This window comes from Oncorhynchus masou, unplaced genomic scaffold (assembly GCF_036934945.1).
Source record: "Oncorhynchus masou masou isolate Uvic2021 unplaced genomic scaffold, UVic_Omas_1.1 unplaced_scaffold_625, whole genome shotgun sequence".
Classification (NCBI taxonomy): domain Eukaryota; kingdom Metazoa; phylum Chordata; class Actinopteri; order Salmoniformes; family Salmonidae; genus Oncorhynchus; species Oncorhynchus masou.
In genome coordinates, this window is record NW_027016844.1 from 208647 (window position 1) to 234895 (window position 26249).

The 26249-nt window shown below is 48.1% G+C and overlaps 1 protein-coding gene across 2 annotated transcripts in view; it reads left to right on the plus strand.

The window, feature by feature from the left end:
* The first annotated feature begins 6271 nt into the window (after positions 1–6271).
* LOC135539248 (vam6/Vps39-like protein) overlaps positions 6272–26249 on the plus strand; it is a 65601-nt gene continuing 45623 nt past the window's right edge. The window contains exons 1-9 of one of the 2 annotated variants that reach the window (XM_064965072.1): positions 6272–6581; positions 6925–7033; positions 7459–7524; positions 7676–7740; positions 8507–8549; positions 8707–8801; positions 8975–9073; positions 11737–11829; positions 12108–12291. In XM_064965072.1, the coding sequence (XP_064821144.1) occupies positions 6961–7033; positions 7459–7524; positions 7676–7740; positions 8507–8549; positions 8707–8801; positions 8975–9073; positions 11737–11829; positions 12108–12291 (718 nt within the window). In that variant the 5' untranslated portion in view covers positions 6272–6581; positions 6925–6960. Of the gene's footprint in view, positions 7034–7458; positions 7525–7675; positions 7741–8506; positions 8550–8706; positions 8802–8974; positions 9074–11736; positions 11830–12107; positions 12292–26249 lie in introns of both variants that reach the window. The other variant, XM_064965071.1, reaches the window with a different exon arrangement.

Here is a 26249-nt window from a genome sequence, read left to right on the forward strand (position 1 = left end):
CGGAGTCTGCCTGGCAGGTGCCTCCTGCACTATACTAACGTTCTTTTTGTTCCGCTGACAACGTTGGAAGAGGATTTATGCCATTCCTGTTTTTTCATTAAAGAACTCTGTTTTCTGTTAAAACCGCTTTTGGGTCTTCACTCAAGTTCATAACAGCCACTCTATTTTATCTATTCTGCCACCACTCTATTCAATCTATTCTGCCAATCTATTCTGCCACTCTATTCAATCTATTCTGCCAATCTATTCTGACACTCTATTCAATCTATTCTTCCACTTTATTCTGCCAATCTATTCAATCTCTTCTGGAACTCTATTCTGCCAGTCTATTCAATCTATTCTGCCAGTCTATTCTGCCAGTCTATTCAATCTATTCCGCCTCTCTATTTAATCTATTCTGCCACTCTATTCAATCAATTCTGCCACTCTATTCTGCCACTCTATTCTGCCTCCCAATTCAATCTATTCTGCCACTCTATTCAATCTATTCTGCCACTCTATTCTGCCACTCTATTTAATCTATTCTGCCAGTCTATTCACTCTATTCTGCCAATCTATTCTGCCACTCTATTCAATCTATTCTGCCAGTCTATTCTGCCATCTATTCAATCTATTCTGCCTCTCTATTCAATCTATTCTGCCACTCTATTCAATCTATTCAGCCACTTATTCAATCTATTCTGCCACTCTATTCAATCTATTCTGCCTCTCTATTCTGCCACTCTATTCAATCTATTCTGCCACTCTATTCAATCTATTCTGCCACTCTATTTAATCTATTCTGCCACTCTATTCAAGCTATTCTGCCACTCTATTCAATCTATTCTGCCTCTCTATTCTGCCACTCTATTCAATCTATTCTGCCTCTCTATTCAATCTATTCTGCCACTCTATTCAATCTATTCTGCCATTCTCTATTCAATCTATTCTGCCACTCTATTCAATCTATTCTGCCTCTCAATCTATTCTGCCACTCTATTCAATCTATTCTGCCACTCTATTCAATCTATTCTGCCTCTCTATTCTGCCACACTATTTAATCTATTCTGCCACTCTATTCAATCTATTCTGCCACTCTATTCAATCTATTGTGCCACTCTATTCAAACTATTCTGCCACTCTATTCAATCTATTCTGCCTCTATTCTGCCAGCTATTCTGCCACTCTATTCAATCTATTCTGCCACTCTATTCAATCTATTCTGCCATTCAATCTATTCTGCCACTCTATTCAATCTATTCTGCCACTCTATTCAATCTATTCTGCCATTCTATTCAATCTATTCTGCCTCTATTCTGCCACTCTATTCAATCTATTCTGCCTCTCTATTCAATCTATTCTGCCACTCTATTCAATCTATTCTGCCACTCTATTCAATGCCACTCTATTCTGCCACTCTATTCAATCTATTCTGCCACTCTATTCAATCTATTCTGCCACTCTATTCTGCCACTCTATTTAATCTATTCTGCCACTCTATTCAATCTATTCTGCCACTCTATTCTGCCACTCTATTCAATCTATTCTGCCACTCTATTCTGCCTCCCAATTCAATCTATTCTGCCACTCTATTCAATCAATTCTGCCACTCTATTCTGCCTCCCTATTCAATCTATTCTGCCACTCTATTCTGATCTATTCTGCCACTCTATTCTGCCACTCTATTCAATCTATTCTGCCACTCTATTCACATTCATTCTGCCATTTAAGTATTCTGCCACTCTATTCTGCCACTCTATTCTGCCACTGGATTCAGCCACTTTATTCTGCCACTCTATTCAATCTATTCTGCCTCTCTATTCTGAACACTATTTAATCCTTTCTGCCACTCTATTCAATCTATTCTACCACTCTATTCAATCTATTCTGCCACTCTATTCAAGCTATTCTGCCACCATTCAAGCTATTCTGCCACTCTATTTCATCTATTCTGCCAACACTCCTCATTCCATCTATTCTGCCAATCTATTCTGCCTCTCTATTCTGCAATCTATTCTGCCACTCTATTTAATCTATTCTGCCAATATTCTATTCTGCCACTCTATTCAATCTTTTCTGCCACTCTATTTTAGTCTATTCTGGAACTCTATTATTCAATCTATTCTGCCAATCTATTCTGCCACTCTATTCAAGTTTATTCTGCCAGTATATTCTGCCATCTATTCTGCCAGTCTATTCAATCTATTCTGCCAGTTTATTCTGCCAGTCTATTCAAGTCTATTCTGCCAACAATCTATTCTGCCAGTTTATTCTGCCAGTCTATTCTGCCAGTCTATTCTGCCAGTCTATTCAATCTATTCTGCCTCTATATTCTAATCTATTCTGCCACTCTATTCAATCTATTCTGCCAGTCTATTCAATCTATTCTGCCAGTTTATTCAATATATTCTGCCACTCCATTCTGCCAGTCTATTCAATCTATTCTGCCAGTATATTCACTCTATTCTGCCACTATTCAATCTATTCTGCCACTCTATTCAATCTATTCTGCCTCTCTATTTAATCTATTCTGCCACTCTATTCAATCTATTCTAATCTCTATTCTGCCACTCTATTCAATCTATTCTGCCACTCTATTCTGCCACTCTATTCTATTCTGCCACTCTATTCAATCTATTCTGCCACTCTTTTTAATTTATTCTGCCACTCTATTCAATCTATTCTGCCACTCTGTTCAATCTATTCTGCCTCTCTATTCTGCCACTCTATTCAATCTATTCTGCCACTCTATTCAATCTATTCTGCCACTCTATTCAATCTATTCTGCCATCTCTATTCAATCTATTCTGCCACTCTATTCAATCTATTCTGCCTCTCTATTCTGCCACTCTATTCAATCTATTCTGCCACTCTATTCAATCTATTCTGCCTCTCTATTCTGCTACACTATTTAATCTATTCTACCACTCTATTCAATCTATTCTGCCACTCTATTCAATCTATTCTGCCACTCTATTCAAACTATTCTGCCACTCTATTCAATCTATTCTGCCAATCTATTCTGCCACACTATTTAATCTATTCTGCCACTCTATTCAATCTATTCTGCCACTCTATTCAATCTATTCCGCCACTCTATTCAATCTATTCTGCCACTCTATTCAATCTATTCTGCCACTCTATTCAATCTATTCTGCCATTCTATTCAATCTATTCTGCCTCTCTATTCTGCCACTCTATTCAATCTATTCTGCCTCTCTATTCAATCTATTCTGCCACTCTATTCAATCTATTCTGCCACTCTATTCTGCCACTCTATTCTGCCTCCCTATTCAATCTATTCTGCCACTCTATTCAATATTATTCTGCCACTCTATTCTGCCACTCTATTCAATCTTTTCTGCCACTCTATTCAATCTTTTCTGCCACTCTATTCTGCAACTCTATTCAATCTATTCTGCCAATCTATTCTGCCTCTCAATTCAATCTATTCTGCCAGTCTATTCAATCAATTCTGCCACTCTATTCTGCCTCCCTATTCAATCTATTCTGCCACTCTATTAGATCTATTCTGCCACTCTATTCTGCCACTCTATTCAATCTATTCTGCCACTCTATTCATTTACATTACATTTACATTTAAGTCATTTGCCAGACTTATTCAAATTGGTGAATTCACCTGACATCCATTCAACTATTCTGCCACTTTATTCAATCTATTCTGCATCTAAATCATTTAATCTTTCTGAGACTCTATTACTATTCTGGAATCTATTCTGCCAGGTATTCCTTTCTGCCAGGTCTATTCAGGTATCTCCGGAAGGTGGTGATTGACTCCATTCTGGCAGTCTATTCAATCTTTCTGCCACCATTTCTGCCAGATTCTGCAGCTAACAGTTTTCTGACTGGGCTGATTCAACTATTCTGCCTCTCTAGTGGTAATCTATTCTGCAGGCTATTCAATCTATTCTGCCTCTCTATTCTGCCTCTCTATTCTGCCACACTATTTAATCTATTCTGCCACTATATTCAATCTATTCTGCCACTCTATTCAAGGTATTCTGCCACTCTATTTTAATCTATTCTGCCACTCTATTCAATCTATTCTGCCAATCTATTCTGCCACTCTATTCAATCTATTCTGCCAAATCTATTCTGACACTCTATTCAATCTATTCTTCCACTTTATTCTGCCAATCTATTCTCTCTTCTGGAATCTATTCTGCCACTCTATTCAATCTATTCTGCCAGTCTATTCTGCCAGTCTATTCAATCTATTCTGCCTCTCTATTTAATCTATTCTGCCACTCTATTCAATCAATTCTGCCACTCTATTCTGCCACTCTATTCTGCCTCCCTATTCAATCTATTCTGCCACTCTATTCTGCCACTCTATTCAATCTATTCTGCCAGTCTATTCACTCTATTCTGCCACTCTATTCTGCCACTCTATTCAATCTATTCTGCCTCTCTATTTAATCTATTCTGCCACTCTATTCAATCTATTCTGCATCTCTATTCTGCCACTCTATTCAATCTATTCTGCCTCTCTATTCTGCCACTCTATTCAATCTATTCTGCCACTCTATTCAATCTATTCTGCCACTCTATTTAATTTATTCTGCCACTCTATTCAAGCTATTCTGTCACTCTGTTCAATCTATTCTGCCACTCTATTCTGCCACTCTATTCAATCTATTCTGCCACTCTATTCAATCTATTCTGCCACTCTATTCAATCTATTCTGCCATCTCTATTCAATCTATTCTGCCACTCTATTCAATCTATTCTGCCAATCTATTCTGCCACTCTATTCAATCTATTCTGCCACTCTATTCAATCTATTCTGCCTCTCTATTCTGCCACACTATTTAATCTATTCTGCCACTCTATTCAATCTATTCTGCCACTCTATTCAATCTATTCTGCCACTCTATTCAATCTATTCTGCCAGTTTATTCAATCTATTCTGCCAGTCTATTCTGCCACACTATTCAATCTATTCTGCCAGTCTATTCAATCTATTCTGCCAGTCTATTCAATCTATTCCGCCTCTCTATTCAATCTATTCTGCCACTATATTCAATCTATTCTGCCAGTCTATTCAATCTATTCTGCCATTCTATTCAATCTATTCTGCCAGTCTCTATTCTGCCACTCTATTCAATCTATTCTGCCTCTCTATTCAATCTATTCTGCCACTCTATTCAATCTATTCTGCCACTCTATTCTATTCCACTCTATTTAATCTATTCTGCCACTCTATTCAATCTATTCTGCCACTCTATTCAATCTATTCTGACACTCTATTCTGCCACTCTATTCAATCTATTCTGCCACTCTATTCAATCTATTCTGCCTCTCTATTCAATCTATTCTGCCACTCTATTCAATCTATTCTGCCAATCTATTCAATCTATTCTGCCACTCTATTTAATCTATTCTGCCAATCTATTCAATCTATTCTGCCAATCTATTCTGCCACTCTATTCAATCTATTCTGCCACTCTATTCTAATCTATTCTGCCACTCTATTCAATCTATTCTGCCAATCTATTCTGCAACTCTATTTAATCTATTCTGCCAATCTATTCAATCTATTCTGCCACTCTATTCAATCTATTCTGCCACTCTATTCTGCCACTCTATTCAATCTATTCTACCACAGTATTCTGCTACCACCTAAGGTAATTCTAGGTATATATTCTGTCATTTATTCCACTGCAATATTTGGCCAGTCTATTCTATCATTTATTCCACTTTAATATGTGGCCAATCCAGGACTATTCAATCTATTCAACTCTATTCTGCCAGTCCACTCTATTCATTTATTCAACCAATGTATTCTGCCACCAATTCTGCCATTTATTCAATCTATTCTGCCAATCTATTGTGACAACTTTATTCCACTCTATTCTGCCACAGTATTCTGCCACTCTATTCAATCTATTCTACCAGTCCAGTATTCTTTACCACCTAAGGTAATATGTAGGTATATGACAAGTCATTTATTCCACTGCACTATTTGGCCAGTCCAGGACTAGTTATTTAATCAACTGTAATATGTGTCCAGTCGAGGACTAGTCATTTATTCAACTGTAATATGTGACCAGTCCAGGACTAGTTAATTATTCTTGTACACTATAAGGTTTTGTATTGTTAGATTGTCATGCATTGCAGCCAGGGTTTTGGTATGTTTTTGTAGCAGGAAATAAGGACAACATTAAGGTGAGTCTGTATTGTAATGTCTTATTTGTAAGGTATGTCTTTTTTTGCTGTTTATCCTGCGATTAAATTGTATTTATATTAATCCCACGTTGTTATAATTATACAAAATGAATACAACGTGTAAATAGTATTCATTTGAGATGGAATTGACCTGCGTGTTGTTCACCCACGCTTCCTACATCAATGCCCGGTATTCTCTCCTCGACCCGATGCTTAACGGATCGTGAATGTGCGTCTTGTTTTAATTCGTCCCTGGTGAGTTGTACCGACTTCAGTCACATGTCTGCAGAACCCGAGTCTGTAGCAGACGGAACTAGCCAGCCAGCTAGCCTTTTTTTATTTGACATTTTAGCAAACAGAGTAATTTGCACGAATATTATTTATCTAGTCATTTCTGATTTTCTTGTCAAAATGTAAGTTTATCAAGTGATCGGGTCAAGACTAGTAATGGGATGATGGATATGGAGTTTAGTTGGCTTGCTAGCTAGCTTCGTTAGCATTTGTGTGTGTTTGTTAACGCTAATTCAGCTAGCTGGATAGACGAAGTTCTTCGTGATTAATTTTGGGATTTAACTTGCTTGGATGTCATCGCTTCAACGAAATGACAGGAATTATCTTCAAGTCACCAATACGGATTAAATAAACTGTTTGATCGGTTGGGTGGTGGAGAGAGGAGACATGATATTGTAGTTTTTGTGTCTTGTAACGTTGCTCAACGTGACAGTGTTTTTTTTATTGTCATACTGATTGGCTAAGTAAACATTAGCATATAGCTAGCAGGAAAGCTCCACAATGCATGACGCTTACGAACCGGTACCTATCCTGGAGAAACTGCCTCTCCAGATTGACTGTTTTGCGGCCTGGGGTAAGTTGATATCTATCTATCTATCTATCTTTCTATCTTTCTTTCTTAACTAACTAACAACACAAGACCACTCTAGCTGGCTGGTTTGTTTACCATTTTAACGTTAGCCAGCTGATATCTTTACCAGTTTATAGCTTGATGAGTTTTGAGGTGACATATAATTGTAAACAAAGTCACCCTGTCTTGGGCCACCCTGTCGATGACGGAGAGATTTATTAGAGACCAAGTCATATTTAATGAATAGCATTGTATTTTTAATGGCTTCCCAGTTGATGTCCTCATAGGGTGTGTACCAAATGGCACCCTAATTCCTAGGAGCCCTATTGGTTCTTATCAAGAGTAGTGCACTACATAAGGAAATGGGTGCCGTTTGGGACATGACCATGCTGAGGTCCTTCTATTTCCTATTTCCTATCACGTCACAGAGGACTGGCTTCTAGTTGGGACCAAACCAGGCCATCTGCTGCTCTACAGAATCAAAAAGGATGCAGGTGAATGAGAGAGAGAGACCTCTGCTTTCAGTCTCTGTCCTGTGTTTTTGTGTGTGTATTGTTGGCTTCGGTGTGCAATAGTTTCCAGTGTTACTACCTCCATCTTGTAGCAGACAAGGAAACATATCTGCTCTCCCTTTCTTCCTCATAGGTACCAACAGGTTTGAGGTGACTTTGGAGAAATCACACAAGAACTTCTCCAAGAAGATCCAGCAGGTAGGCCGATGAAGTGAGGATGGAGGGGGCTGGGAGGTCTCTCTCTCTGTCCCTCCCCCTCCAGGCTTTTAAGGCACTGTCCCATGAGGACCCCTTTCAGTGACTTGTCTCTGGTAATGTAGGCACACTTCACATTCTGTTGATGTGACAGGAATTACAAATAACAAAAAGTTCCGTAGATTGAAACAAATCTAGGAGCCACTGTTGTCCCAGCCCTGTTCCAGATCTGTGATGTGCTTTGGCAGATTCCGTTGTTGTCCTTGACTGACAAGGAGTTGGTGACTTCACAGACTGATGTAACGGATGTGAAACGGCTAGCTTAGTTAGCGGTGCGCGCTAAATACCGTTTCAATCGGTGACGTCACTTGCTCTGAGACCTTGAAGTAGTAGTTCCCCTTGCTCTGCAAGGGTTCCCCTTGCTCTGCAAGGGCTTTTGTGGGGTGATGGGTAACGATGCTTCAGGGTGACTGTTGTTGATGTGTGCAGAGGGTCCATGGTTTGCGCCCGGGTATGGGCGAGGGGACGGTTTAAAATTATACTGTTACATTGGTCGTTACCCATCGCTCCACAAAGCCGCGGCCCTTGCAGAGCAAGGGGAACCACTACTTCAAGGTCTCAGAGCAAGTGACGTCACCGATTGAAACGCTATTTAGCGCACACCGCTAACTAAGCGAGCCGTTTCACATCCGTTACACTGCCACTCACTCAGGTTACCATTGTCACCATCTCAGTTTCACCTCTGGTCTCTTTCTTCTGTTCCTCGCAGCTCTTCATTGTCTCACAGTACAAGATCCTCATCAGTCTACTGGGTAAAACATTTTCCTCAGCAAACAAACGGCCATATTGTTCACATGAACATGAGGTTGGTTATCTCAGTAATCCATAGGTCAAAGGTTGTTTTAAATATTGTCTGTTTGTGTGTGCATGCGTACGTGTGTGTCTGCACGTGTGCTCCTCTCTCTACAGAGAACAACATCCATGTCCACGACCTATTGACCTTTCAGCAGATTACTGTGGTTTCCAAGGCCAAAGGGGCAACGCTCTTCGCCTGTGACCTGCAGGTAAAATACAGCTCTGGTGACGGAGACATAGTTTGTAAATGTCTTGATGCGAACCAGTTGATTGTATTTATCTGTAGCTCCTGTAAAGATATTCCCTGTAAAATCTATGAAATTGTATCACAAATTTCTGTTTTCCCTGTGACAATGGACATTTCGTCTTTTTCTTCCTGCAGCTGTCCCCTTCAGGAGAGGCCCAGCTGAGGATGTGTGTTGCAGTGAAGAAGAAGCTTCAGCTGTACTACTGGAAGGACAGGGAGTTCTATGAGCTACAGGTAAGACAGGGAGTTCTATGAGCTACAGGTAAGACAGGGAGTTCTATGAGCTACAGGTAAGTCAGGGAGTTCTATGAGCTACAGGTGAGACGGGGAGTTCTATGAGCTGCAGGTGAGACGGGAGTTCTATGAGCTGCAGGTAAGACGGGGAGTTCTATGAGCTGCAGGTGAGACGGGGAGTTCTATGAGCTACAGGTGAGACGGGGAGTTCTATGAGCTGCAGGTGAGACGGGAGTTCTATGAGCTACAGGTAAGACGGGGAGTTCTATGAGCTGCAGGTGAGACGGGGAGTTCTATGAGCTACAGGTAAGACGGGGAGTTCTATGAGCTACAGGTGAGACGGGGAGTTCTACGAGCTACAGGTGAGACAGATGAGCTGCAAGTGAGACAGGGAGTTCTGCTACAGGTAAGACAGGGAGTTCAATGAGCTGCAAGTGAGACAGGGAGTTCTATGAGCTGCAGGTGAGACAGGGAGTTCAATGAGCTGCAGGTGAGACAGGGAGTTCTATGAGCTGCAGGTGAGACAGGGAGTTCTATGAGCTGCAGGTGAGACAGGGAGTTCTATGAGCTGCAGGTGAGACAGGGAGTTCTATGAGCTGCAGGTGAGACAGGGAGTTCTATGAGCTGCAGGTGAGACGGGGAGTTCTATGAGCTGCAGGTGAGACAGGGAGTTCTATGAGCTGCAGGTGAGACGGGGAGTTCTATGAGCTGCAGGTGAGACAGGGAGTTCTATGAGCTACAGGTGAGACGGGGAGTTCTATGAGCTACAGGTGAGACAGGGAGACAAGATGGCAGGCCTCAGATTTCCCGGCGGCATCAACAGCCATGGCCGGTGATGCACCCTTGTGTGGCTGCAAAAATGCATACCTTGCCGTCAGGCTGAATATTCTAATTCCCTTCTCCTGGCTGCCAATCGCCCGAAGCCACCGCTCACTGACATGGCTGTCTCCGATATATCAATTCCTATTAGCCAACGGCCGTCACGTGATCGAGTCCTGCTCAGGCATCTTAGCTCTGAAGTAGCCTACCAGTGAAGACCGACACATCTGGGATGCAATGACACGCGCCCTTATCGAATTCCGACAGTATATTCAGAAAGTACTCAGACCCCTTGACTTTGCGATTTTGCCACATTGTGTTAAACATTATAGCCTTATTTTTTGTGAAAATCAACAACAAGTTGATTAAAGTGGAACGACATTTTTCAAACTTCATCAATCTAAAAACAATTATTCACCCCTTTAATGAGCAAACTCTCCCAGAAAGTGAGGATCTTAGAAATGTTTAAATGACTAATTGATAAAACAATCCACCTGAATCACATTTAAATAAGTATTCTCAGACCCTTTACTCATGAAGAACAAGGAACACACCAGGCAGGTCCGAGATACTGTTGTGAAGAAGTTTAAAGCCGGTTTTGATACAAAAAGATTTCCCAAGCTTTAAACATCCCAAGAGCACTGTGCAAGCGATAATATTGAAATGGAAGGAGTATCAGACCACTGCTAATCTACCAAGACCTGGGAGTTTCTCAGCCATTCTTCAGAGATGCAGCCAAGATCCTCCATGATCACTCTGGATCTGCAGGTTGGATGGGGAGACGTTGTCCATGGACAACAATATTTTATTGCACAAATCTGGCAGAAGAAAGTTTCTTAAAGATCGGGTTCAAAGTCCACAAGCCACCTGGGAGACACACCAAACATGTGGAAGAAGGTGCTCTGGTCAGATGAAACCAAAATTGAACTTTTTGGCAACTGCAAAATGTTATGTTTGGCCTCATCACCCTGAACACACCATACCCACTGTCAAACATGGTGGTGGCAGTATCATGGTTTGGCCTGTTTTCTTCAGCAGGGACAGGGAAGATGTTAAAATTGATGGGAAGATGGATGGACCTTACAGGACCATTCTGAGATGGAGTCTAAAGCCTCTGGGACGGAGGTTTGTCTTCCAAATAGACAATGATCCAGATGCAAAATCTACAATGGAATGGTTCAAAAATAAACATACCTGTTAGCATGGCGATGTCCAGACCTGAATCCAATCGAGAATCTGTGCAGAACTGATGCTCCCCCATCCAACCTCACTGCAGCTGTTTTGCATGCTCCCGATGTGCAAAACTGTCCAACCTTACAGCTGTAATCGCAGCAAAAGGTGGCTCAAAGTATTAACCTGAATAATTTGCACGCCCAATTTTTCAGTTTTTGATTCAAAAAAGTTTGAAATGTCGTTCCACTTCATGATTGTGTCCCACCTGGTGATTTTCAATATCTTTTAAGTTGGCCTATTTTTGTTAATGGCCTCGGTGGCCTGGCAGATGGCCTGGTAGGTGGCCTTGCAGATGGCCTGGCAGATGGCCTCAGTGGACTGGCAGATGGCCTGGCAGGTGGCCTGGCATGGCCTCGGATGGCCTGGCAGATGGCCTGGCAGATGGCCTCGGTGGCCTGGCAGGTGGCCTGGCAGGTGGCCTCGGTGGCCTGGCAGATTGGGCTCCTCTTGAAGGCCAAATGACCTTACCCATAAAAACACGAAATTCCAGGCCTTCAAGATGGGCGTGTGAGTGGACAGACTCTTACCAGGGAACATGGGAACAATTGAGGAAAATCCTCACATTTAGAAGGATTTTGTTAACCAATAAGTGTTTTTTGTTTGTCTTTCAGGGAGACTTTTCTGCTCCAGACATCCCGAAGTCCATGGCCTGGTGTCAGAACTCCATCTGTGTGGGCTTCAAGAGAGACTACTACCTCATCCGGGTCAGTGGGGCACAAAACAGGAAACACTGTGGATTTCATGTGAACCTGTGGAAGACAACTTCTAATATAAAATATATTATGTATACAAGCTATTATTATGAAGAGGGGCTTTGACCTCTTTGTCAATTACCCTCTTTGTCTGCACTGATTGGAGAAGACTTGACAAGTTAACAATGGTATGGTAGAAGCTTATAATGAGCTTTCACCTAGAAGGATAGAAGGAGGTTGTGTGTTTTTACCCCTCTGTATCCTCAGACCTCTCTCTGTCTGTCCTCCAGATGGATGGGCGTGGCTCCATCAAGGAGCTCTTCCCCACGGGGAAGCAGCTGGAGCCCCTGGTGGTTCCCCTGGCTGATGGGAAGGTGGCGGTGGGCCAGGATGACCTCACGGTGGTGCTCAACGAGGAGGGGGTCTGCACTCAGAAGTGTGCCCTCAACTGGACTGACATCCCCATTGATATGGGTACTTGTGTTTCCTTGTTATAGTTTCTTTCCCCTGGCTCAGCAGTATGTAGATTTATATCCTGGTATTGGATCATGGCTATGCTTAAGTGACTTAACGCCATATTGTTTGTCTACAGACTTGCTACTTCTTTTTGTTTCAAGTTTTTGTGTAGCCTACTTCACACTTACGATGCAATATTACTTTAAACACTAAAACAAATGAATTACTGTTGGCTATGCTTTGTCGTCTACAGACTGAATGCCACTTCGTTTTATATTTGGACCATTCAGTGTGTTATGGTAGGAACTTGAAAATGATGGGGCCGTACTTGCGAACATAAGCAGCCATTTTAAATTTAAAATGTTTCTAATTTAAAAAATTGTTGCTTAACTTGCACGGGAGAGAATGCTAAATTATAGCTGGTCCCATAAGATAACATAGCAAACGTTAGCCCTGTGCTGACCTCGCCAGGTGACAGTGATTTATATTCTGAAATTTTTATTGTATTTTTTATTTTAATCAGCCTATCAAAGAGTTTAGACTTTATATCCACCAACCAATGGTATTTCTTAAAATAGGTCACACCCCCAACCACTAGAGGATAGATATTTTAAACCTAAAAATTCAATGTTTGCGTTTGATCCTTTTGGTCTATAACAGAATGTTGTGTGCCAACATTGATCTTGGCAAGACTACTACTAATGTTAGACATTTTCGCATATATGAAAAAATGCAGCTTTTTCTGTTTATCATGTCTATTGGTCACATGCAGATGTTACTGCGGGTTTAACGAAATCCATGTGGTTTTATGGATGAAATATGGACATTTATCATGCACCGTGAAAAGAAAAGCAAAGCGCCTTATGGATTTGTCAAATATCAGTCATGATCACCATCACTTTTAGGTGGTTGACCAAGTCCATAGTGGCCCACTGCTGTGGTGGTTGACCCCAAGACCATAGTGGCCCACTGCTGAAGTGGTTGACCCCAAGACCATAGTGGCCCACTGCTGTGGTGGTTGACCAAGACCATAGTGGCCCACTGCTGAAAGTGGTTGACCAAGACCATAGTGGCCCACTGCTGAGGTGGTTGACCAAGACCATAGTGGCCCACTGCTGTGGTGGTTGACCAAGACCATAGTGGCCCACTGGAAGTGGTTGACCCCATAGTGGCCCACTGCTGAAGTGGTTGACCAAGACCATAGTGGCCCACTGCTGAAGTGGTTGACCAAGACCATAGTGGCCCACTGCTGTGGTGGTTGACCAAGACCATAGTGGCCCACTGCTGTGGTGGTTGACCAAGACCATAGTGGCCCACTGCTGAGGTGGTTGACCAAGACCATAGTGGCCCACTGCTGAAGTGGTTGACCAAGACCATAGTGGCCCACTGCTGAGTGGTTGACCAAGACCATAGTGGCCCACTGCTGTGGTGGTTGACCAAGACCATAGTGGCCCACTGCTGTGGTGGTTGACCAAGACCATAGTGGCCCACTGCTGAAGTGGTTGACCAAGACCATAGTGGCCCACTGCTGAAGTGGTTGACCAAGACCATAGTGGCCCACTGCTGTGGTGGTTGACCAAGACCATAGTGGCCCACTGCTGTGGTGGTTGACCAAGACCATAGTGGCCCACTGCTGAGGTGGTTGACCAAGACCATAGTGGCCCACTGCTGAAGTGGTTGACCAAGACCATAGTGGCCCACTGCTGAAGTGGTTGACCAAGACCATAGTGGCCCACTGCTGAAGTGGTTGACCAAGACCATAGTGGCCCACTGCTGAAGTGGTTGACCAAGACCATAGTGGCCCACTGCTGAAGTGGTTGACCAAGACCATAGTGGCCCACTGCTGAGGTGGTTGACCAAGACCATAGTGGCCCACTGCTGAAGTGGTTGACCAAGACCATAGTGGCCCACTGCTGAGGTGGTTGACCAAGACCATAGTGGCCCACTGCTGTGGTGGTTGACCAAGACCATAGTGGCCCACTGCTGTGGTGGTTGACCAAGACCATAGTGGCCCACTGCTGAGGTGGTTGACCAAGACCATAGTGGCCCACTGCTGAAGTGGTTGACCAAGACCATAGTGGCCCACTGCTGAGTGGCCAAGACCATAGTGGCCCACTGCTGAAGTGGTTGACCAAGACCATAGTGGCCCACTGCTGAAGTGGTTGACCAAGACCATAGTGGCCCACTGCTGAGGTGGTTGACCAAGACCATAGTGGCCCACTGCTGAGGTGGTTGACCAAGACCATAGTGGCCCACTGCTGAGGTGGTTGACCAAGACCATAGTGGCCCACTGCTGTGGTGGTTGACCAAGACCATAGTGGCCCACTGCTGAGGTGGTTGACCAAGACCGTAGTGGCCCACTGCTGAAGTGGTTGACCAAGACCATAGTGGCCCACTGCTGAAGTGGTTGACCAAGACCGTAGTGCACTTTAACCATGGGTTCGAACCCCTTCGTGTCAAGCCTTTTTTGTCGAGAAAAAATGTTCCTTTCCTTGTTGCTCGATTCAAAACTCATGTCATGAAGTGGATGATTATTATAATGCAAAGCCTTGAACGCTGTAGGCTTAAGAATGCAGCCAACTAGGCTAACATCTCCCCACCAGGAGGGGGTGTAGTCGCTTCATGGGAAGGCACCACCAGGCTTTCACCTCAGTGGCCTGCAAGCCAAGGCTTTCACCTCAGTGGCCTGCAAGCCAAGGCTTTCACCTCAGTGGCCTGCAAGCCAAGGCTTTCACCTCAGTGGCCTGCAAGCCAAGGCTTCTGCAAGCCAAGGCTTTCACCTCGGTGGCCTGCAAGCCAAGGCTTTCACCTCAGTGGCTGCAAGCCAAGGCTTTCACCTCGGTGGCCTGCAAGCCAAGGCTTTCACCTCGGTGGCCTGCAAGCCAAGGCTTTCACCTCGGTGGCCTGCAAGCCAAGGCTTTCACCTCGGTGGCCTGCAAGCCAAGGCTTTCACCTCGGTGGCCTGCAAGCCAAGGCTTTCACCTCGGTGGCCTGCAAGCCAAGGCTTTCACCTCGGTGGCCTGCAAGCCAAGGCTTTCACCTCGGTGGCCTGCAAGCCAAGGCTTTCACCTCGGTGGCCTGCAAGCCAAGGCTTTCACCTCGGTGGCCTGCAAGCCAAGGCTTTCACCTCGGTGGCCTGCAAGCCAAGGCTTTCACCTCGGTGGCCTGCAAGCCAAGGCTTTCACCTCGGTGGGCTGCAAGCCAAGGCTTTCACCTCGGTGGGCTGCAAGCCAAGGCTTTCACCTCGGTGGGCTGCAAGCCAAGGCTTTCACCTCGGTGGCCTGCAAGCCAAGGCTTTCACCTCGGTGGCTGCAAGCCAAGGCTTTCACCTCGGTGGGCTGCAAGCCAAGGCTTTCACCTCGGTGGGCTGCAAGCCAAGGCTTTCACCTCGGTGGGCTGCAAGCCAAGGCTTTCACCTCGGTGGGCTGCAAGCCAAGGCTTTCACCTCGGTGGGCTGCAAGCCAAGGCTTTCACCTCGGTGGCCTGCAAGCCAAGGCTGTTTCACCTCGGTGGCCTGCAAGCCAAGGCGACATATGGAATAGGACCAAGGTGGTTAATGGGGTTCATCGTGAATTGAGGGTGTAACATACAAAGTGCCATATGCATTAGTAGGTTAGGACATTAGGACACTATCTGATGTGAATGGATGTAGGCTATAGCTATGTTAGACTTCCTATAGAAGTCTACAGAAAATGATCATTTGTATTTATTGTGGATCCCCATTAGTTCCTGTCAAGGCAGCAGCTACTCTTCCTGGGGTTTATTATGGATCCCCATTAGTTCCTGCCAGCAGCTACTCTTCCTGGGGTTTATTATGGATCCCCGTTAGTTCCTGTCAAGACAGCAGCTACTCTTCCTGGGGTTTATTATGGATCCCGTTAGTTCCTGCCAAGGCAGCAGCTACTGTGGAATAGAGTTCCGTTCCTGGGGTTTATTATGGATCCCCATTAGTTCCTGCCAAGGCAGCAGCTACTCTTCCTGGGGTTTATTATGGATCCCCATTAGTTCCTGCCATACTATTATGGATCCCCATTAGTTCCTGCCAAGGCAGCAGCTACTCTTCCTGGGGTTTATTATGGATCCCCATTAGTTCCTGCCAAGGCAGCAGCTACTCTTCCTGGGGTCCAGCAAAATGAAGGCAGTTTATACAATTTTAAAAACATTACAATACATTGACTGTGTGCCCTCAGGCCCCTCATCCACCACTACCACATATATACAGTACTAAATCCGTGTGTGTCTGTCTGTGTCTATGTTTGTGTTGCTTCACATTCCCCGCTGTCCAATGCTGAATAGAGTTCCATGTAGTCATGGCTCTATGTGAGTTACTGTAGTGTGGAATAGAGTTCCATGTAGTCATGGCTCTATGTGTACTGTGGAACATGGAACATGTCTCTATGTGGTACTGTGGAATAGAGTTCCATGTAGTCATGGCTCTATGTAGTACTGTGGAATAGAGTTCCATGTGGCTCTAGTCATGGCTCTATGGTGGTACTGTGGAATAGAGTTCCGTGTAGTCATGGCTCTAGGTGTAGTACTGTGGAATAGAGTTCCGTGTAGTCATGGCTCTATGGTACTGTGGAATAGAGTTCCGTGTAGTCATGGCTCTATGTACTGTGGAATAGAGTTCCGTGTAGTCATGGCTCTATGTACTGTGGAATAGAGTTCCGTGTAGTCATCAAACAGAAGTAATTCTCCATCAGATACTGATACAGCCCAGTGTTACTCCCTTATACTGTTGACATGAGTCCTCCTCCGGACTTGTGATTAAACTACTTCAACAAGAGCTGCAATACTGCCATCTGCAGGACAACTACAGATCACCACCTAAAATCCTACTGTTCACTTTGTAATGCTCATCCTCCAGTCTAATGTCACACATGTAACAAATCAGATGGGGAGGGGAACGGACGGACCCATGTGACATTAGAATCCAATCTGGGGGGTGATTACGTGGACTTGGCACTTCACATCTGTTTTGGGGAGGCAGGTGGCCTGGTGGTTAGAGGAGGCAGGTGGGTTAGAGGAGGCCTGGGTGGTTTGGAGGAGGCAGGTGGCCTGGGTGGTTTGGAGGAGGCAGGTGGCCTGGGTGGTTTGGAGGAGGCAGGTGGCCTGGGTGGTTTGGAGGAGGCAGGTGGCCTGGGTGGTTTGGAGGAGGCAGGTGGCCTGGGTGGTTTGGAGGAGGCAGGTGGCCTGGGTGGTTTGGAGGAGGCAGGTGGCCTGGGTGGTTTGGAGGAGGCAGGTGGCCTGGGTGGTTTGGAGGAGGCAGGTGGCCTGGGTGGTTTGGAGGAGGCAGGTGGCCTGGGTGGTTTGGAGGAGGCAGGTGGCCTGGGTGGTTTGGAGGAGGCAGGTGGCCTGGTGGTTTGGAGGAGGCAGGTGGCCTGGGTGGTTTGGAGGAGGCAGGTGGCCTGGGTGGTTTGGAGGAGGCCTGGGTGGTTTGGAGGTGGCCTGGGTGGTTTGGAGGAGGCCTGGGTGGTTTGGAGGAGGCCTGGGTGGTTTGGAGGAGGCAGGTGGCCTGGGTGGTTTGGAGGAGGCAGGTGGCCTGGGTGGTTTGGAGGAGGCAGGTGGCCTGGGTGGTTTGGAGGAGGCCTGGGTGGTTTGGAGGTGGCCTGGGTGGTTTGGAGGAGGCAGGTGGCCTGGGTGGTTTGGAGGAGGCAGGTGGCCTGGGTGGTTTGGAGGAGGCAGGTGGCCTGGGTGGTTTGGAGGAGGCAGGTGGCCTGGGTGGTTTGGAGGAGGCAGGTGGCCTGGGTGGTTTGGAGGAGGCAGGTGGCCTGGGTGGTTTGGAGGAGGCAGGTGGCCTGGGTGGTTTGGAGGAGGCAGGTGGCCTGGGTGGTTGGAGCATTGGACTAGTAAACAAAAGGTTGCTAGATCAAATCCCCGAGCTGACAAAGTAAAAATCAGTCATTCTGCCCCTGAACAAGGGCAGTTAACCCACTGTTCCTAGGCCATCATTGAAAATAAGAACTTGTTCTTAACTGACTTGCCTAGTTAAAATTAGGTTAAAAAAACACAGAATCATCTGACCAGTCAGTCAAATACACCTGATAGTTGCTTTGATGATCAGAACGTACTGAGGTATGTTAAGGACGCTTCCATGAACAACTATTGGAACGGGTCCAACTACCTCAATGATTTTAATTGGCTGATGCAGAATTTGATCCAGGATATAATGACTCACCTAGTGAGGCTAGCATCGGGCTAATGTGTACCATTTTATCTGTCGGGACCAGCTACAATTTAGAGTTCTGTCACAGGCAAGTAAATCGATGATTTTTAATTGGCTGATATACATTATCAAGCCAAAGAAACTGTTTATATTTAAACCATTGCTTATGTTCGCAAGTATGGCCCTGGTGAATTTAACTTGATAGTATCTCGAGCCACATTGTTGATAACAGGTTGGTTGTAATGCCCCTGTCGTCCAGGTTGGTTGTAATGCCCCTGTCGTCCAGGTTGGTTGTAATGCCCCTGTCGTCCAGGTTGGTTGTAATGCCCCTGTAGTTTGATGCCCCTGTCGTCCAGGTTGGTTGTAATGCCCCTGGTTGGTTGTAATACCCTGTCCAGGTTGGTTGTAATGCCCCTGTCGTCCAGGTTGGTTGTAATGCCCTGTCGTCCAGGTTGGTTGTAATGCCCCTGTCGTCCAGGTTGGTTGTAATGCCCCTGTCGTCCAGGTTGGTTGTAATGCCCCTGTCGTCCAGGTTGGTTGTAATGCCCCTGTCGTCCAGGTTGGGTGTAATGCCCCTGTCGTCCAGATTGGTTGTAATGCCCCTGTCGTCCAGGTTGGTTGTAATGCCCCTGTCGTCCAGGTTGGTTGTAATGCCCCTGTCGTCCAGGTTGGTTGTAATGCCCCTGTTGTCCAGATTGGGTGTAATGCCCCTGTCGTCCAGATTGGGTGTAATACCCCTGTCGTCCAGCGGGGGCAGTAAGATTCCGGTTTGATATTCCTATCCGGTAGGTGAGATGAGTTTTGAGGGGATTGAATTTTAGACAGGGACTCCTTGTTAGCTCTCTCATCCACAATCACTCTCTTTTCTATAAACAATGTTTCATTCTTTTTTTTCTCTTGTCCTCGGTGTCATTTTATATCTTAAAGTTAATATATAATAAATATATCCCATTTTTAGCAGATGCTTTTATCCCGACTTAGTTCAACCGTACATACATGTTTACGTATGGGTTGTCCAGGGAATCGAACCCACTGTCCTGCCATTGCAAGCACCATACTCAACCAACCCAGCACATGCTGTGTTGTCAGTTTGCGTACAGGCGACCTGGGGAACATAATGAGAGCTGTCTATTTGGCCCTGAACATGTCCGCTTTGCTAAAGGCCTTTTTCAGACAAAGAAGATGCAAAGGAAGTCTTTTTGTTTTTAAAGACTCTTTGTCTTCCGTCTGCATCGTTGGAATGCAGTAGTAATAGTCTGAAAGGGGAAATGAGAAGCTCCAAGCTACGGAGGTTTCAATTCAAACAGCAATTTCCTCGTTTACATCGAGCCGACCGATCGTGTGGTTTTGGCAGGAGGCTGGACAGGAAGAGAATCGGCCGAGCGTTATGTCCACACATCTCTATATTCACGGTCATGCTCATCACACACACACACACACCCCCCCATCCTTCTCCTCAGTTCAGCCAGTCCCCACCCCCCCGTCCTTCTCCTCAGTTCAGCCAGTCCCCACCCCACATCCTCCTTCTCCTCAGTTCAGCCAGTCCCCACCCCCATCCTTCTCCTCAGTTCAGCCAGTCCCCACCCCCATCCTTCTCCTCAGTTCAGCCAGTCCCCCCCCCCATCCTTCTCCTCAGTTCAGCCAGTCCCCACCCCCCATCCTTCTCCTCAGTTCAGCCAGTCCCCACCCCCCATCCTTCTCCTCAGTTCAGCCAGTCCCCACCCCCCATCCTTCTCCTCAGTTCAGCCAGTCCCCCCCCATCCTTCTCCTCAGTTCAGCCAGTCCCCACCCCCCCATCCTTCTCCTCAGTTCAGCCAGTCCCCACCCCCCATTCTTCTCCTCAGTTCAGCCAGTCCCCACCCCCCATCCTTCTCCTCAGTTCAGCCAGTCCCCACCCCCCATCCTTCTCCTCAGTTCAGCCAGTCCCCACCCCCCATCCTTCTCCTCAGTTCAGCCAGTCCCCCCCCCATCCTTCTCCTCAGTTCAGCCAGTCCCCCCCCATCCTTCTCCTCAGTTCAGCCAGTCCCCCCCCCCATCCTTCTCCTCAGTTCAGCCAGTCCCCACCCCCCATCCTTCTCCTCAGTTCAGCCAGTCCCCACCCCCCCATCCTTCTCCTCAGTTCAGCCAGTCCCCACCCCCCATCCTTCTCCTCAGTTCAGCCAGTCCCCACCCCCCCATCCTTCTCCTCAGTTCAGCCAGTCCCCACCCCCCATCCTTCTCCTCAGTTCAGCCAGTCCCCACCCCCCATCCTTCTCCTCAGTTCAGCCAGTCCCCCCCCCCCATCCTTCTCCTCAGTTCAGCCAGTCCCCACCCCCATCCTTCTCCTCAGTTCAGCCAGTCCCCACCCCCCATCCTTCTCCTCAGTTCAGCCAGTCCCCACCCCCCCATCCTTCTCCTCAGTTCAGCCAGTCCCCCCCCCATCCTTCTCCTCAGTTCAGCCAGTCCCCCCCCCATCCTTCTCCTCAGTTCAGCCAGTCCCCACCCCCCATCCTTCTCCTCAGTTCAGCCAGTCCCCACCCCCATCCTTCTCCTCAGTTCAGCCAGTCCCCACCCCCCCCATCCTTCTCCTCAGTTCAGCCAGTCCCCCCCCCCATCCTTCTCCTCAGTTCAGCCAGTCCCCACCCCCCATCCTTCTCCTCAGTTCAGCCAGTCCCCACCTTCCCCATCCTTCTCCTCAGTTCAGCCAGTCCCCACCCCCCCCATCCTTCTCCTCAGTTCAGCCAGTCCCCACCCCCCCCCCATCCTTCTCCTCAGTTCAGCCAGTCCCCACCCCCCATCCTTCTCCTCAGTTCAGCCAGTCCCCACCCCCCATCCTTCTCCTCAGTTCAGCCAGTCCCCCCCCCCATCCTTCTCCTCAGTTCAGCCAGTCCCCACCCCCCATCCTTCTCCTCAGTTCAGCCAGTCCCCCCCCCCCATCCTTCTCCTCAGTTCAGCCAGTCCCCACCCCCCATCCTTCTCCTCAGTTCAGCCAGTCCCCACCCCCCATCCTTCTCCTCAGTTCAGCCAGTCCCCACCCCCCCATCCTTCTCCTCAGTTCAGCCAGTCCCCCCCCCATCCTTCTCCTCAGTTCAGCCAGTCCCCACCCCCCCATCCTTCTCCTCAGTTCAGCCAGTCCCCACCCCCCATCCTTCTCCTCAGTTCAGCCAGTCCCCACCCCCCCATCCTTCTCCTCAGTTCAGCCAGTCCCCACCCCCCATCCTTCTCCTCAGTTCAGCCAGTCCCCACCCCCATCCTTCTCCTCAGTTCAGCCAGTCCCCACCCCCCATCCTTCTCCTCAGTTCAGCCAGTCCCCCCCCATCCTTCTAATAATAATAATATCCCATTTAGCAGACGCTTTCTCCCAAAGTCGACCCCCATCCCGGCTTCCACTCAGTTCCCCAGTCCCCCACGACCTTCTCGTTCAGCCCATGTCCCCCACACCCCATCCTTCTTCTCCTCCTCAGTTCAGCCAGTCCCCCCCCATCCTTCTCCTCAGTTCAGCCAGTCCCCCCCCCCCATCCTTCTCCTCAGTTCAGCCAGTCCCCCCCCCATCCTTCTCCTCAGTTCAGCCAGTCCCCACCCCCCCATCCTTCTCCTCAGTTCAGCCAGTCCCCACCCCCCATCCTTCTCCTCAGTTCAGCCAGTCCCCACCCCACCCCCCATCCTTCTCCTCAGTTCAGCCAGTCCCCCCCCCCCATCCTTCTCCTCAGTTCAGCCAGTCCCCCCCCATCCTTCTCCTCAGTTCAGCCAGTCCCCACCCCCCATCCTTCTCCTCAGTTCAGCCAGTCCCCACCCCCCCATCCTTCTCCTCAGTTCAGCCAGTCCCCCCCCCCATCCTTCTCCTCAGTTCAGCCAGTCCCCCCCCCCATCCTTCTCCTCAGTTCAGCCAGTCCCCCCCCCATCCTTCTCCTCAGTTCAGCCAGTCCCCCCCCCCCCATCCTTCTCCTCAGTTCAGCCAGTCCCCACCCCCCATCCTTCTCCTCAGTTCAGCCAGTCCCCACCCCCCCGTCCTTCTCCTCAGTTCAGCCAGTCCCCACCCCCCATCCTTCTCCTCAGTTCAGCCAGTCCCCACCCCACCCCCCCATTCTTCTCCTCAGTTCAGCCAGTCCCCCCCCCCCTCCTTCTCCTCAGTTCAGCCAGTCCCCACCCCCCCATCCTTCTCCTCAGTTCAGCCAGTCCCCACCCCCCCCACCATCCTTCTCCTCAGTTCAGCCAGTCCCCACCCCCCCATCCTTCTCCTCAGTTCAGCCAGTCCCCCCCCCCCATCCTTCTCCTCAGTTCAGCCAGTCCCCACCCCCCCTCCTTCTCCTCAGTTCAGCCAGTCCCCACCCCCCATCCTTCTCCTCAGTTCAGCCAGTCCCCCCCCATCCTTCTCCTCAGTTCAGCCAGTCCCCACCCCCCGTCCTTCTCCTCAGTTCAGCCAGTCCCCACCCCCCCATCCTTCTCCTCAGTTCAGCCAGTCCCCACCCCCCATCCTTCTCCTCAGTTCAGCCAGTCCCCACCCCCCATCCTTCTCCTCAGTTCAGCCAGTCCCCACCCCCATCCTTCTCCTCAGTTCAGCCAGTCCCCACCCCCCCATCCTTCTCCTCAGTTCAGCCAGTCCCCACCCCCCCCCCATCCTTCTCCTCAGTTCAGCCAGTCCCCCCCCCATCCTTCTCCTCAGTTCAGCCAGTCCCCCCCCCCCATCCTTCTCCTCAGTTCAGCCAGTCCCCACCCCCCATCCTTCTCCTCAGTTCAGCCAGTCCCCACCCCCCATCCTTCTCCTCAGTTCAGCCAGTCCCCACCCCCATCCTTCTCCTCAGTTCAGCCAGTCCCCACCCCCCATCCTTCTCCTCAGTTCAGCCAGTCCCCACCCCCATCCTTCTCCTCAGTTCAGCCAGTCCCCCCCCCCATCCTTCTCCTCAGTTCAGCCAGTCCCCACCCCCCATCCTTCTCCTCAGTTCAGCCAGTCCCCACCCCCATCCTTCTCCTCAGTTCAGCCAGTCCCCCCCCCATCCTTCTCCTCAGTTCAGCCAGTCCCCACCCCCCATCCTTCTCCTCAGTTCAGCCAGTCCCCCCCCCCATCCTTCTCCTCAGTTCAGCCAGTCCCCCCCCCATCCTTCTCCTCAGTTCAGCCAGTCCCCACCCCCATCCTTCTCCTCAGTTCAGCCAGTCCCCACCCCCCATCCTTCTCCTCAGTTCAGCCAGTCCCCCCCCCATCCTTCTCCTCAGTTCAGCCAGTCCCCACCCCCATCCTTCTCCTCAGTTCAGCCAGTCCCCACCCCCATCCTTCTCCTCAGTTCAGCCAGTCCCCACCCCCCATCCTTCTCCTCAGTTCAGCCAGTCCCCACCCCCCATCCTTCTCCTCAGTTCAGCCAGTCCCCACCCCCCATCCTTCTCCTCAGTTCAGCCAGTCCCCACCCCCATCCTTCTCCTCAGTTCAGCCAGTCCCCACCCCCCATCCTTCTCCTCAGTTCAGCCAGTCCCCACCCCCCATCCTTCTCCTCAGTTCAGCCAGTCCCACCCCCCATCCTTCTCCTCAGTTCAGCCAGTCCCCACCCCCATCCTTCTCCTCAGTTCAGCCAGTCCCCACCCCCGTCCTTCTCCTCAGTTCAGCCAGTCCCCACCCCCCCGTCCTTCTCCTCAGTTCAGCCAGTCCCCACCCCCCGTCCTTCTCCTCAGTTCAGCCAGTCCCCACCCCCCGTCCTTCTCCTCAGTTCAGCCAGTCCCCACCCCCCTCAGTCCTTCTCCTCAGTTCAGCCAGTCCCCACCCCCGTCCTTCTCCTCAGTTCAGCCAGTCCCCCCCCCCATCCTTCTCCTCAGTTCAGCCAGTCCCACCCCCATCCTTCTCCTCAGTTCAGCCAGTCCCCACCCCCATCCTTCTCCTCAGTTCAGCCAGTCCCCACCCCCGTCCTTCTCCTCAGTTCAGCCAGTCCCCACCCCCCATCCTTCTCCTCAGTTCAGCCAGTCCCCACCCCCCATCCTTCTCCTCAGTTCAGCCAGTCCCCCCCCCCATCCTTCTCCTCAGTTCAGCCAGTCCCCACCCCCCGTCCTTCTCCTCAGTTCAGCCAGTCCCCCCCCCCATCCTTCTCCTCAGTTCAGCCAGTCCCCACCCCCCCGTCCTTCTCCTCAGTTCAGCCATCCATCGTCCCAGGCCGTTCTAATATCTCATTCTATGGCTGTAGATAGCTGGCGCTACCAAGATTTCCTCCCTGCCCTGCTAGCCTCCAGGGCTCCAGTCTCTACACAGCCAGACACCTCATGTTGGAAGACTTGAGGCAAATTTCTGATCCCAAAGTTGTTTGTGATCACTTTTCGTCTGTTTTATTCCTGTGGAGATAGATGGGGTCCAAAACACTTTATTCCTGTGTAGATAGATGGGGTCCAAAACACTTTATTCCTGTGTAGATAGATGGGGTCCAAAACACTTTATTCCTGTGTAGATAGATGGGGTCCAAAACACTTTATTCCTGTGTAGATAGATGGGGTCCAAAACACTTTATTCCTGTGTAGATAGATGGGGTCCAAAACACTTTATTCCTGTGTAGATAGATGGGGTCCAAAACACTTTATTCCTGTGTAGATAGATGGGGTCCAAAACACTTTATTCCTGTGTAGATAGATGGCGTCCAAAACACTTTATTCCTGTGTAGATAGATGGGGTCCAAAACACTTTATTCCTGTGTAGATAGATGGGGTCCAAAACACTTTATTCCTGTGTAGATAGATGGGGTCCAAAACACTTTATTCCTGTGTAGATAGATGGGGTCCAAAGCACTTTATTCCTGTGTAGATAGATGGGGTCCAAAGCACTTTATTCCTGTGGAGATAGATGGGGTCCAAAACACTTTATTCCTGTGTAGATAGATGGGGTCCAAAACACTATTCCTGTGTAGATAGATGGGGTCCAAAACACTTTATTCCTGTGTAGATAGATGGGGTCCAAAACACTTTATTCCTGTGTAGATAGATGGGGTCCAAAACACTTTATTCCTGTGTAGATAGATGGGGTCCAAACACTTTATTCCTGTGTAGATAGATGGGGTCCAAAACACTTTATTCCTGTGTAGATAGATGGGGTCCAAAACACTTTATTCCTGTGTAGATAGATGGGGTCCAAAACACTTTATTCCTGTGTAGATAGATGGGGCCCAAAACACTTTATTCCTGTGTAGATAGATGGGGTCCAAAACACTTTATTCCTGTGTAGATAGATGGGGTCCAAAACACTTTATTCCTGTGTAGATAGATGGGGTCCAAAACACTTTATTCCTGTGTAGATAGATGGGGTCCAAAACACTTTATTCCTTTGAAGATAGATGGGGTCCAAAACACTTTATTCCTGTGTAGATAGATGGGGTCCAAAACACTTTATTCCTGTGTAGATAGATGGGGTCCAAAACACTTTATTCCTTTGAAGATAGATGGGGTCCAAAACACTTTATTCCTTTGAAGATAGATGGGGTCCAAAACACTTTATTCCTGTGTAGATAGATGGGGTCCAAAACACTTTATTCCTGTGTAGATAGATGGGGTCCAAAACACTGAACAATGTATCTGATGATAATTATTATTATTACCTTTATTTAACTTGTCAAGTCAGTTTAAGAAAAAAGTGGGGTTATTTTCAATGACGGCCTTGGAACAGTGGGTTAACTGCCTCGCTCAGGGGAACAGTGGGTGAACTGCCTCGTTCAGGGGAACAGTGGGTTAACTGCCTCGTTCAGGGGAACAGTGGGGTTAACTGCCTCGCTCAGGGGAACAGTGGGTTAACTGCCTCGTTCAGGGGAACAGTGGGGTTAACTGCCTCGCTCAGGGGAACAGCGGGTGAACTGCCTCGCTCAGGGGAACA